Source organism: Anopheles darlingi, chromosome 2 (genome assembly GCF_943734745.1).
Source record: "Anopheles darlingi chromosome 2, idAnoDarlMG_H_01, whole genome shotgun sequence".
Classification (NCBI taxonomy): Eukaryota; Metazoa; Arthropoda; class Insecta; order Diptera; family Culicidae; genus Anopheles; species Anopheles darlingi.
In genome coordinates, this window is record NC_064874.1 from 3,270,001 (window position 1) to 3,282,500 (window position 12,500).

The 12,500-nt window shown below is 50.2% G+C and overlaps 1 protein-coding gene across 1 annotated transcript in view; it reads right to left on the bottom strand.

The window, feature by feature from the left end:
- Positions 1–12,500, bottom strand: part of LOC125950758 (microtubule-associated protein futsch) — a 46,023-nt gene that overhangs the window by 8,126 nt on the left and 25,397 nt on the right. Inside the window, exons 4-11 of the mRNA XM_049679009.1 lie at positions 12,003–12,225; positions 11,752–11,910; positions 5,564–11,676; positions 3,644–5,440; positions 2,399–3,415; positions 1,688–1,807; positions 1,250–1,459; positions 1–793 (exon numbers count right to left, since the gene is read on the bottom strand). The exon at positions 1–793 is cut by the window's left edge and continues 2,811 nt beyond it. Of these exons, the coding sequence (XP_049534966.1) occupies positions 1–793; positions 1,250–1,459; positions 1,688–1,807; positions 2,399–3,415; positions 3,644–5,440; positions 5,564–11,676; positions 11,752–11,910; positions 12,003–12,225 (10,432 nt within the window). The remainder of the gene's footprint in view (positions 794–1,249; positions 1,460–1,687; positions 1,808–2,398; positions 3,416–3,643; positions 5,441–5,563; positions 11,677–11,751; positions 11,911–12,002; positions 12,226–12,500) is intronic.

The following is a 12,500-nucleotide window of genomic DNA, read 5'->3' on the forward strand; positions in this document are numbered from 1 at the left end:
CTTCATCACTCATCGCCGAATGCGGGCGATCGTCTTTAGTGGCGGTCGTTGACGATGATTCACGCCTGGAGAGTGATTCTTCGAATTTCAAAAATGAAGAAACTGACATCTCCTGCTCCTTACGTGTATCGCTGGTGACAGATTTGTCCGAAGCAACAGAAGCAGGTCTTGATTGTTCTTTGGAAAAGCCACTGAGATCCGTGGTAACGGTCGTTGACTGAGTAGATTCTTGAACAATCTTTGAAGATGTAGTGCTTGTACTTTCGCTGCTTTTTTGCGATGTATGACTGGTGGCTGAGTCAAAACGTGAGTGCACATCTGACGTAAGTGTCTCGTCCATTTTGTCCGAGGACGCCAAAAATTCTGATACATTTTGCTGAACTGCGGAAATAATTTCGACTTTCTCACTGGTGTGACTCATGGCCGATGTGGCACGGGAATGTTCCGATGAAGAAGTTTGTAACGATTCCTTAATAACGACTTGCTCTTCAACGATTTGCTTCTGTTGCGAAATGCCATCAATGTGAACATGTTCGTACGAAACAGATGTTGTATCAAATTGCTCCTTGCCGTCGACCGTTGATTGTGGTCGTGAAGATTCCTTTTGACTAGCAGCAGAAGCAGGACGAGATGCATCCTTAGACTCAGCCTTAAGATCAACCGATTTCTCTGATGGAGCCTTCTCGTCGATCGCTGATTGTGGTCGTGAAGCCTCCTTTTCACTAGCAGCAGAAGCAGGACGAGATGCATCCTTCGACTCAGCCTTAAGATCAACAGATTTCTCTGATGGAGCCTTCTCGTCGATCGCTGATTGTGGTCGTGAAGCCTCCTTTTCACTTGCAGCTGAAGCAGGACGAGATGCATCCTTAGATTCAGCCTTAAGATCAACCGATTTCTCTGATGGAGCCTTCTCGTCGATCGCTGATTGTGGTCGAGATGCTTCCTTTTCACTTGCAGCAGAAGCTGGACGAGATGCATCCTTAGATTCAGCCTTAAGATCAACCGATTTCTCTGATGGAGCCTTCTCGTCGATCGCTGATTGTGGTCGAGATGCTTCCTTTTCACTTGCAGCAGAAGCAGGACGAGATGCATCCTTAGACTCAGCCTTAAGATCAACAGACTTTTCCGATGAAAACTTCTCGTCGATCGCTGATTGTGGTCGAGATGCTTCCTTTTCACTTGCAGCAGAAGCAGGACGAGATGCATCCTTAGATTCAGCCTTAAGATCAACAGACTTTTCCGATGAAACCTTCTCGTCGATCGCTGATTGTGGTCGAGATGCTTCCTTTTCACTTGCAGCAGAAGCAGGACGAGATGCATCCTTAGATTCAGCCTTAAGATCAACCGATTTCTCTGATGGAGCCTTCTCGTCGATCGCTGATTGTGGTCGTGAAGCCTCCTTTTCACTTGCAGCAGAAGCAGGACGAGATGCATCCTTAGATTCAGCCTTAAGATCAACCGATTTCTCTGATGGAGCCTTCTCGTCGATCGCTGATTGTGGTCGTGAAGCCTCCTTTTCACTTGCAGCAGAAGCAGGACGAGATGCATCCTTAGATTCAGCCTTAAGATCAACCGATTTCTCTGATGGAGCCTTCTCGTCGATCGCTGATTGTGGTCGTGAAGCCTCCTTTTCATCAGCAGCAGAAGCAGGACGAGATGCATCCTTAGACTCAGCCTTAAGATCAACAGACTTTTCCGATGAAACCTTCTCGTTGATCGCTGATTTTGGTCGAGATGCTTCCTTTTCACTTGCAGCAGAAGCAGGACGAGATGCATCCTTAGATTCAGCCTTAAGATCAACCGATTTCTCTGATGGAGCCTTCTCGTCGATCACTGATTGTGGTCGAGATGCTTCCTTTTCACTTGCAGCAGAAGCAGGACGAGATGCATCCTTAGACTCAGCCTTAAGATCAACCGATTTCTCTGATGGAGCCTTCTCGTCGATCGCTGATTGTGGTCGTGAAGCCTCCTTTTCACTTGCAGCAGAAGCAGGACGAGATGCATCCTTAGACTCAGCCTTAAGATCAACAGATTTCTCTGACGGAGCCTTCTCGTCGATCGCTGATTGTGGTCGAGATGCTTCCTTTTCACTTGCAGCAGAAGCTGGACGAGATGCATCCTTCGACTCAGCCTTAAGATCAACCGATTTCTCTGATGGAGCCTTCTCGTCGATCGCTGATTGTGGTCGAGATGCTTCCTTTTCACTTGCAGCAGAAGCAGGACGAGATGCATCCTTAGACTCAGCCTTAAGATCAACCGATTTCTCTGATGGAGCCTTCTCGTCGATCGCTGATTGTGGTCGTGAAGCCTCCTTTTCACTTGCAGCAGAAGCAGGACGAGATGCATCCTTAGATTCAGCCTTAAGATCAACCGATTTCTCTGATGGAGCCTTCTCGTCGATCGCTGATTGTGGTCGAGATGCTTCCTTTTCACTAGCAGCAGAAGCAGGACGAGATGCATCCTTAGATTCAGCCTTAAGATCAACCGATTTCTCTGATGGAGCCTTCTCGTCGATCGCTGATTGTGGTCGAGATGCTTCCTTTTCACTTGCAGCAGAAGCAGGACGTGATGCATCCTTAGACTCAGCCTTAAGATCAACCGATTTCTCTGATGGAGCCTTCTCGTCGATCGCTGATTGTGGTCGAGATGCTTCCTTTTCACTTGCAGCAGAAGCAGGACGAGATGCATCCTTAGATTCAGCCTTAAGATCAACCGATTTCTCTGATGGAGCCTTCTCGTCGATCGCTGATTGTGGTCGTGAAGCCTCCTTTTCACTTGCAGCAGAAGCTGGACGAGATGCTTCCTTAGATTCAGCCTTAAGATCAACCGATTTCTCTGATGGAGCCTTCTCGTCGATCGCTGATTGCGGTCGTGAAGCCTCCTTTTCACTAGCAGCTGAAGTTGGACGAGATGCATCCTTAGATTCGGTCTTCAGATCAACAGACTTTTCCGATGAAACCTTCTCGTCGATCGCTGATTGTGGTCGAGATGCTTCCTTTTCACTTGCAGCAGAAGCTGGACGAGATGCATCCTTAGACTCAGCCTTAAGATCAACCGATTTCTCTGATGGAGCCTTCTCGTCGATCGCTGATTGTGGTCGAGATGCTTCCTTTTCACTTGCAGCAGAAGCTGGACGAGATGCATCCTTAGACTCAGCCTTAAGATCAACCGATTTCTCTGATGGAGCCTTCTCGTCGATCGCTGATTGTGGTCGAGATGCTTCCTTTTCACTTGCAGCAGAAGCAGGACGAGATGCATCCTTAGATTCAGCCTTAAGATCAACCGATTTCTCTGATGGAGCCTTCTCGTCGATCGCTGATTGTGGTCGAGATGCTTCCTTTTCACTTGCAGCTGAAGCAGGACGAGATGCATCCTTAGACTCAGCCTTAAGATCAACCGATTTCTCTGATGGAGCCTTCTCGTCGATCGCTGATTGTGGTCGTGAAGCCTCCTTTTCACTTGCAGCTGAAGCAGGACGAGATGCATCCTTCGACTCAGCCTTAAGATCAACCGATTTCTCTGATGGAGCCTTCTCGTCGATCGCTGATTGCGGTCGTGAAGCCTCCTTTTCACTAGCAGCTGAAGTTGGACGAGATGCATCCTTAGATTCGGTCTTCAGATCAACAGACTTTTCCGATGAAACCTTCTCGTCGATCGCTGATTGTGGTCGAGATGCTTCCTTTTCACTTGCAGCAGAAGCAGGACGAGATGCATCCTTAGATTCAGCCTTAAGATCAACCGATTTCTCTGATGGAGCCTTCTCGTCGATCGCTGATTGTGGTCGAGATGCTTCCTTTTCACTTGCAGCAGAAGCAGGACGAGATGCATCCTTAGACTCAGCCTTAAGATCAACCGATTTCTCTGATGGAGCCTTCTCGTCGATCGCTGATTGTGGTCGTGAAGCCTCCTTTTCACTTGCAGCTGAAGCAGGACGAGATGCATCCTTCGACTCAGCCTTAAGATCAACCGATTTCTCTGATGGAGCCTTCTCGTCGATCGCTGATTGTGGTCGTGAAGCCTCCTTTTCACTTGCAGCAGAAGCAGGACGAGATGCATCCTTAGATTCAGCCTTAAGATCAACTGATTTCTCTGATGGAGCCTTCTCGTCGATCGCTGATTGTGGTCGAGATGCTTCCTTTTCACTTGCAGCAGAAGCAGGACGAGATGCATCCTTAGACTCAGCCTTAAGATCAACCGATTTCTCTGATGGAGCCTTCTCGTCGATCGCTGATTGTGGTCGTGAAGCCTCCTTTTCACTTGCAGCAGAAGCTGGACGAGATGCATCCTTAGACTCAGCCTTAAGATCAACAGATTTCTCTGATGGAGCCTTCTCGTCGATCGCTGATTGTGGTCGTGAAGCCTCCTTTTCACTTGCAGCAGAAGCAGGACGAGATGCATCCTTAGATTCGGTCTTCAGATCAACAGACTTTTCCGATGAAACCTTCTCGTCGATCGCTGATTGTGGTCGAGATGCTTCCTTTTCACTTGCAGCAGAAGCTGGACGAGATGCATCCTTCGACTCAGCCTTAAGATCAACAGATTTCTCTGATGGAGCCTTCTCGTCGATCGCTGATTGTGGTCGTGAAGCCTCCTTTTCACTTGCAGCAGAAGCAGGACGAGATGCATCCTTAGCCTCAACCTTAAGATCATCCGATTTCTCTGATGGAGCCTTCTCGTCGATCGCTGATTGTGGTCGTGATGCTTCCTTTTCACTAGCAACAGAAGCAGGGCGAGATGCATCCTTAGACTCAGCCTTAAGATCAACCGATTGCTCTGACGGAGCCTTCTCGTCGATCGCTGATTGTGGTCGTGAAGCCTCCTTTTCACTTGCAGCTGAAGCAGGACGAGATGCATCCTTCGACTCAGCTTTAAGATCATCCGATTTCTCTGATGGAGCCTTCTCGTCGATCGCTGATTGTGGTCGAGATGCTTCCTTTTCACTTGCAGCTGAAGCAGGACGAGATGCATCTTTAGACTCAGCCTTAAGATCAACCGATTTCTCTGATGGAGCCTTCTCGTCGATCGCTGATTGTGGTCGTGATGCTTCCTTTTCACTAGCAGCTGAAGCAGGACGAGATGCATCCTTAGACTCAGCCTTAAGATCAACCGATTTCTCTGATGGAGCCTTCTCATCGATTGCTGATTGTGGTCGTGATGCTTCCTTTTCACTAGCAGCTGAAGCAGGACGAGATGCATCCTTCGACTCAGCCTTAAGATCATCCGATTTCTCTGATGGAGCCTTCTCGTCGATCGCTGATTGTGGTCGTGATGCTTCCTTTTCACTAGCAGCTGAAGCAGGACGAGATGCATCCTTAGACTCAGCCTTAAGATCAACCGATTTCTCTGATGGAGCCTTCTCATCGATTGCTGATTGTGGTCGTGATGCTTCCTTTTCACTAGCAGCTGAAGCAGGACGAGATGCATCCTTCGACTCAGCCTTAAGATCATCCGATTTCTCTGATGGAGCCTTCTCGTCGATCGCTGATTGCGGTCGTGGAGCCTCCTTTTCACTTGCAGCAGAAGCAGGACGAGATGCATCCTTAGACTCAGCTTTAAGATCAACCGATTTCTCTGATGGAGCCTTCTCGTCGATCGCTGATTGTGGTCGAGATGCTTCCTTTTCACTAGCAGCTGAAGCAGGACGAGATGCATCCTTAGACTCAGCCTTAAGATCAACCGATTTCTCTGATGGAGCCTTCTCATCGATTGCTGATTGTGGTCGTGAAGCTTCTTTATCACTAATTGCAGGAGGTGTGTGCGGTTCTGATTTCACATCTGGTGCCGTCTTCGATGAACTTTCAATATTACTCTCTTGTTTGGCTGTGTTATTTTCTATCGATTGAGTTTGAATGACTTCTTGTAGTTTTTCTTGAGGTTCTTTTTCAGAAACTGTCTTTTGACTGGCCACTGATTCTGGACTGGACAATTCTTTAATCTTAACTTCATCGGAAAACACTTCTGCGACATGCTCTTCTCGTTCATCAGATTCCTTTAGAAAGTCGGCGACAGATTTTAAGTCCGCCGAATCCTCCTTTAAATCGCTGATATGGCTAGAGATTGAATGAGCACGAGATGAATCGCGGCACTCATCAACGAAAGAACTCTCGTCCTTGGTGTAATCACGTTCGCTGAATGTACTGATAGCTGACTCGCGTCTTGTATCATCGATGTGAGCGTACTGTTCTATCAACGATTCCTTGCGAATATCAGTCAGCACTGAAGACGGCTCTGCTGGCTTTTTCGATGTGTCCAGTGCAGGAACAACCTTTTCTGGCAGCTCATGTTTATCCTTCTCTTCGATCGATGTTGGAGAAGTTTTCAAATCTGGCGATGATTTACCAGAAGATGCCGGACTTCCTTTTTCTTCGGTCTCAGCCTTGGCTGCTACATCGCTAGCTTTCGGTGTAAGCTGTGGTTGAACAGATTCCTCCTGTTCATCTTCATCCTCTTCTTGCACCTTAATCTCAGGAGTTGTTGTTCCCGAAGCCATTGGTTCAGGGGTGGCCGATTTGGAGAACGTGATTGTACCATCCGCACATATGACCGTTTCCTCACCGCCATCTTCGCTGCTGGCCGTCACCAACATCCGCTGTACAGTGCCAACGTCCTCTTCGCGCGCACCACCCTGTGACAGCTTACGTTCTAATTCCTGAGGATCAAATCCGGGAATAATCTCTTCCAAATCTTTATCCGATTTCAGCACTTCCGCAACGTTCGCCACGATTTTGGCAACATCCTCTGGGGTACGGGCGCGTGGCGGTTGCGAAGTGGTAGGATCAAGCTTTTCCGTTCCTTGCGGAGGAGATATACGATCTTCTTCCTCTTCTTCCTTTATCTCACGCAGATTCGCATCTTCAAACGCGCTGTACTTAACGTCTTCGATGACAAACGTACCCATCTTATTATTCTCCAGCTCTTCCAACTCTTTGTCTTCATCAATATCGTGAGGAATACTGACCAATGATTTCAGCTCGGCCAATTTATCACCCTCTACAATCGGCGAATCGACCGTGGTGATGTGAGTTTCGCGTAGCTCCTGTGTGTAGCTTCTTTCATACCCAAAACGATCGTACGCCTGCTCGATGTCGTGCTGGACTTGCACTCCAGCCACCTGCTGCACTTGATCGGTTTTCAACGCTTCGATTTGCTCCGTAACATGCTGCAGTTTAGCCTCCACTTGCTCCGTCTTGTCCTTAAGCTTCGTTTCCACCTTATCAGCAACCTTCTCGATACCGCTGCGAATACCTTCCGTGATTCCTCCGAAGAACGAGCTTATGCCGCCCTTTGCCTTTTCCTGCACCTTCTCGACGCCCTTCGCTAGGTCATCCTCAAGCTGTTTTTTCGTTTCATCCAGCTGTCCTACTACTTCTTGCTTAAGATCTTTGACCAGTTTCTCCAACTCGCTCTTTTCGGCCTCAATAGTGGCCAGAGTTTGGTCGGCTTTTGCTGCAATGTTTGATGCTTCGGCAGCTATAGCGTCCACTTTTTCATCCAGCTTCTGCACGGTTGATTTCAACTTATCGTCTGCCACCAGGGCCTTGGCTTGCAAATCGCCGATAACCGCGTCCGCCTGATCGGTGACTGCCTTTACAACCTCTACTGCAGCTTCTGATGTCATTGTTTGCACTTCTTCACCGAGGTCTGCCAACGATTCCTTTACCTTGCTGTCTGCATCTTTCACCTCTTCCGTTACTTTATCAACGATTTCATTTTTGCGCTCCACTACCGTCTTTACCATAGTGTCCTTCAGTGTCACCAGATCGCCCGTCGTACTCTTTGCCTTATCATCGATGAGATGCTTCAGTTCGTCCAGTTTTTCCTCTGCTTTCTGAGGTGTGCTCCAGATCTCATCCAACAGTGACGGTTCCGCAGGAGGTTGCGGTACCTTTGGTATAACTTTTTGTGCCACAATCACCTCTTCCTCGACAGGAACCCGTGTACTTTCATCTTCCGCCTCTGCTTGCAACTGATCTTGTTGCCTTTGTGCTTTGAGCTGTTGAGCATGCTCTGTCTTCTCGATCTTTTCCTTCACTGCAGCTTCGGTCGTGATGATTTGTGATTCTAAATCCAACAAGATGTCTCGCTCTTCCTTTGGTTCACCGATTTCACGGTGCAGAGAAGACTCGAGTCCCGCTGCTGTCATTGCGGCGGCCTTCTTCTCAATCACCTCTTCGGCCTGTACCACTTGCGACGGCGACGGTGATGATTCACCGGCCACCTTCACTGTATCACATGGTTTATCACTTTCAGCTGACTTATCCGCTACCTGCTTATCAGTCTTCTCGTGTTGCTTTGATTCATCAGTCTCTTTCAACGCAGTCGGTGGTGCAACCATCGCCGTCGTCGCCGTGGCACCAGCCAGGGCGGCGGCCTCGGCAGTGGCTTTGGCAACGATGGGCTCCTCCGGCTCGTCTAGCTTCGTATCACGTTCCAGCTTTTCCGGCTTTTCTTTCGTATCACGATCCTTCTCGTCGTCCTTTTCCTTGTCTTTGTCCTTCTCGTCGCCACCATAATCTTCCTCCAGATCCGCTTCCTCGTGCACGGGTAGATCGGCCACTTCGTCCGGTGTCTTCACCACGTCGCGCATGTGGGCCTGCTGAGCAGTGAATTGCATCTTGGCTGGAGTCGGTCGTTCCAGAGGCTCGTAAACCATGGGAAGTGGAGCAGCGGCCGCGGCTGCCACATCCGGTTTTTCAACAACACTAGGCACCGCCGGAGGTGCCACCGCCGTGGCCGCTCCTGGTGATCCTGCCGAAGCTCCTGCCGTTGCCTCCACTTCCTTCGTTTCCTCTTTGACGTGCTTCTCCTCAATCACAAGATCCTCCTTGATCTCATCCAGCGGGATACGTTCGTCTTCGGGGAGCGTTGGAGCGGTCGTTGTTGCGCCGGACTCGACCGTTGCCGAGACACGCTCCTCGTGGTGGCTTTCGTGCGGTGGCTCAATATGCTCCTTGGGTGCAGCCGATTCCAGTTCGTTCTCGTCTCGCGTGTCACTCGTCTTCTTCGTGCTACTCATCTTCTCATCAGGACTGATCGAGGATATCTCCTCCGTCTTTAGTCCATCCATCGAGGTTTCCATTTTCGATTTGGCGATCTCCTTCGCCGAAGCAATGATGTCCTGTACCTCTTCCTCCAGCTCCTGCTTGTGCTTTGGTGACAGCTTCTCCTGGCTACCCTTCTCTACCACGGCCTCGACATCGTGCTCTTGCGACGGTTGCTCATCGGCTTCATCATCGGCTTCCTGCTGTTGCTCCGCCTCTTCTTTATCGCCTTCACATATCTGTACGACTGCAGCCGTCTGGCTGGCGGCCATTGCCACAACTTCCACCTCGTGCTTTTCCTTTTCTTCCTCGTCGTCCTCCTTCTCTTCGGCCAGACTATCGCGCTTTCGCTTTTCGGATTCCTGCGAATCGCGCTGATGCTTCTGGATCTCTTCCTCCTTCGTGGCGCTACTTTCCGGTTCGTTGATCGAGTCCTCGGTGTACTGTTCCTCCTTCTCGATGATCAGATACTCTTCCTCCTCTTCCGGTTCCGTTGCACTGTCCTGTACCTCCCGATGCTCTGCCAACAGCTTCTGAGCCTTCTGAGCCGATTCACGATTGAACACGGCCTCAATCTCACGAACAGCTTCCTGTTCCTCCTTCAACTCGGCCAACTGCTGCTGCTTCAGTGCATCTAGATCACCGGCCACAACAGGCGCGGCTTCCGGTGGTGCTCCAGCTGCTTCAAGAATGCGTTTTGGTACAGCAACACCACCCTCGTCGGCACTCGGGGTGGACACAAGGCTCGAATCGGTCGTACCGTTCTTATCCAGCTTAGCCTTTCGGATGACGGCATCTTTCTCCGATTTGAGCACCTTCTTCGCCTTCACCGGGCTACTACCGGCTCCGGCCGCAGAAGCTGCTGAAGAGATGGCACCCTTGGGACGACGAGAGATTGGCTTCCGTTCGACTTGCGGTCTCGCTGCGGTTGTTTGATCCTTCTTATCCGCATCCTTGCGAATCGGTTCAGGTCGCCTCGTTGCCACCGGTGGACGTTGGCGTGCCTCGAGCACCTTACGATTGTTTTCATCTTTGGCACTCTTGGCAGGCGTTGCTTTCGGGCTAGACTTGCCAGGTTTTCCCGCCGCAGCAGTAGGCGCTGCTCTCGATGTCGCTACCTTGCCACCGATAGCAGACCGTTTGCTGTCCTGCTGCTGCTCAACCTGCTCCGCCTTGCTGGCACTACCATTGACCAACTTATGCTCGGCCGCACTTTTCTTCGGTGTTGTCGGGGACGATTTGTTTGCTTCCGTCTGCTGCTGTTGCTGCGCTTTCTTCACCATCGGTTTGCGCTCGGCGATCCCTTTGGATGTTTTACTCTCCTGGACCTTCGATCGCACCGAGGACGAGGTCGAAGTACGCGAAGGAGGCGGTTTACGCGTGCTCTTCGGGGCACCACTATCAACCGGAGTCGAATCTTCCTTCTTCTTCTCTTTCGTCTCTTCCGGTTTGGCCGAATCGGGAGTTCCAGTTTCTGTCTTCTTCTCCACCACGTCAACCGCTTCGTCGAGACTCTTTTCGCTGTCAACCGAGGGTTTCTTATCGGCCTGCTCGGACTCCTTGTCGGAACCGATGTCGGAGATCGAATCCTTCTTCTCATCCTGTTGCTGCTCCAGTTTCTTGTTGTCGAGCTTCTTCTCCGACGACACCGGACGGCCACCACGGATTCCCTTCGGTTTGCTATCAACCTTTGCCGATGCTACCGTCGTCGCCGTTTTCGCGCCAAACTGTTTCTCCATCTTGCCCTCGTCCGCCGAACTGTCCATTACATCCGATGACGATGCCTTCACGGCGTCGGCTAGCTTGTTATCCGTTGGTAGGATCTTCATTTTGCTTTCGTACAACTTGTTATCCTTTTCGAGTTGCTTGCCACTCGTAAGCTTCGCTGGCAGCATTGGCTCCGGCAGTATCTTATCCGTCGAGACCGATTTGAGACTCTTTTTCGTCACCAACACCTGCGTCGAGAGGCTGGCACTGATGGACTTGACCGGGCACACGGGTTGGCGCATAAATTCCACGTTCTTCATCTTCTCCAGCCCTTCGAGAATTTTGTACTCGGGCGCTGAACCAGGGAACAGGATGCGCGTGATGTTGTCCTCCGGGTTTGCCGGTGTCCAGACGAGCAGCGCACAGATCGAGATGAGGTTCTGCAGCGGAAACGCAAAGTCCTTGCCTTCCTTCGCCGCAAACAGTCGCTGGTCGGCGGCGTTCCACTTGGCCAAAAAGTCTCGCACTTCGCGCGAATCCCGCGCCGGACTGATCACGTACATATCGAGCGTACCGTGGCCGACTTTGTGGTACAGATTGATCGGCTCCGAGTCACGGTAGCAGTTTTGTGCTTTCAGGTTCAACGACTTCAGATTGGACACGATCTGGTGGCCCTCTTCGAGCAGATCCACCTGCAACGGATCACGATCCTTGTCACCGTCCGGGCTCGGTAGACCTTTGCGCTCGGGAATGTTGCAAAAGAAGTGGCCTATCTGAGGGTACACATGTGCCTCACTCTTGCGCTCCACCACCGACGACACGCCGTTAATGTTGGTGTTGTTGATGCGAGTCATCAGTACCGCATCCAACCGGTCCAGATGACGCACAAAGTCCCAAAAACAGGATTTACGGCTAAAACCTCCATCGACTGGAAGCGGAAAGGAAAAAGTGGATTATGAAATACTGCCTTTGGTAAAAATCGTCATCAGTTACGCAGACTTACCTAACATGTTGAAGCCATTGATTCCGAAAAGAGCGGCATCGCCTTGACCTCCGGGGAAGACGTATAGCGTTGGATGGCTGAAGCGAATGTTACCAACAACATCTGAGCTTTCCAGCAGCTCCGAAATCTCCGTCGGCACAATCAACGACGATAAGTACGCTGCAAGTGGTGGTGGTGGTGGTGGTGAAGATGAGAGAGAGAGAAGGGTTAAAAGGTTGCCATGGGAACTGAGATAGTCAGTAGCAACTCACCGACGAAGGAATTCAACCTTTCACTACCCGAACTCAGCACATCGACCGGATTCAACCGAATCTGGCAGAGCCGCGTAAAGGACTTGTCCTGGATCGTGTGCCACTGACCTCCGGGAGCGCAGTGGATGTCCATGGTGATGGTATCGGGGTAAGCGCGTAGCACTCGCTGCACTTCGTGCTCCTGAAACGCTTCAATGAAATCGACCACCGAGAATGTTCCATCCTGTTTGAAAAGAAAAAAAAATGGCAAAAGAAAGCAACATTACGAACAACGTTTCAAACTCAAGGACATTTCAAAGAGAAATCTCTCTCTTGGACCGAATCCCTGCAAATCCTTCGTCTGCGTGAATGATACATTAGGCGAAGGGCTAATTCTAACCGCAAATAGGAAACCCTTTCACTGATATTTGCCTTTCTCGGTTGTGAGAAGGCGCATGATATAATGCGAAATGTGATTGTTCATTTTCTTTTCTCAACGGGATTATTGTCTTACGCTTT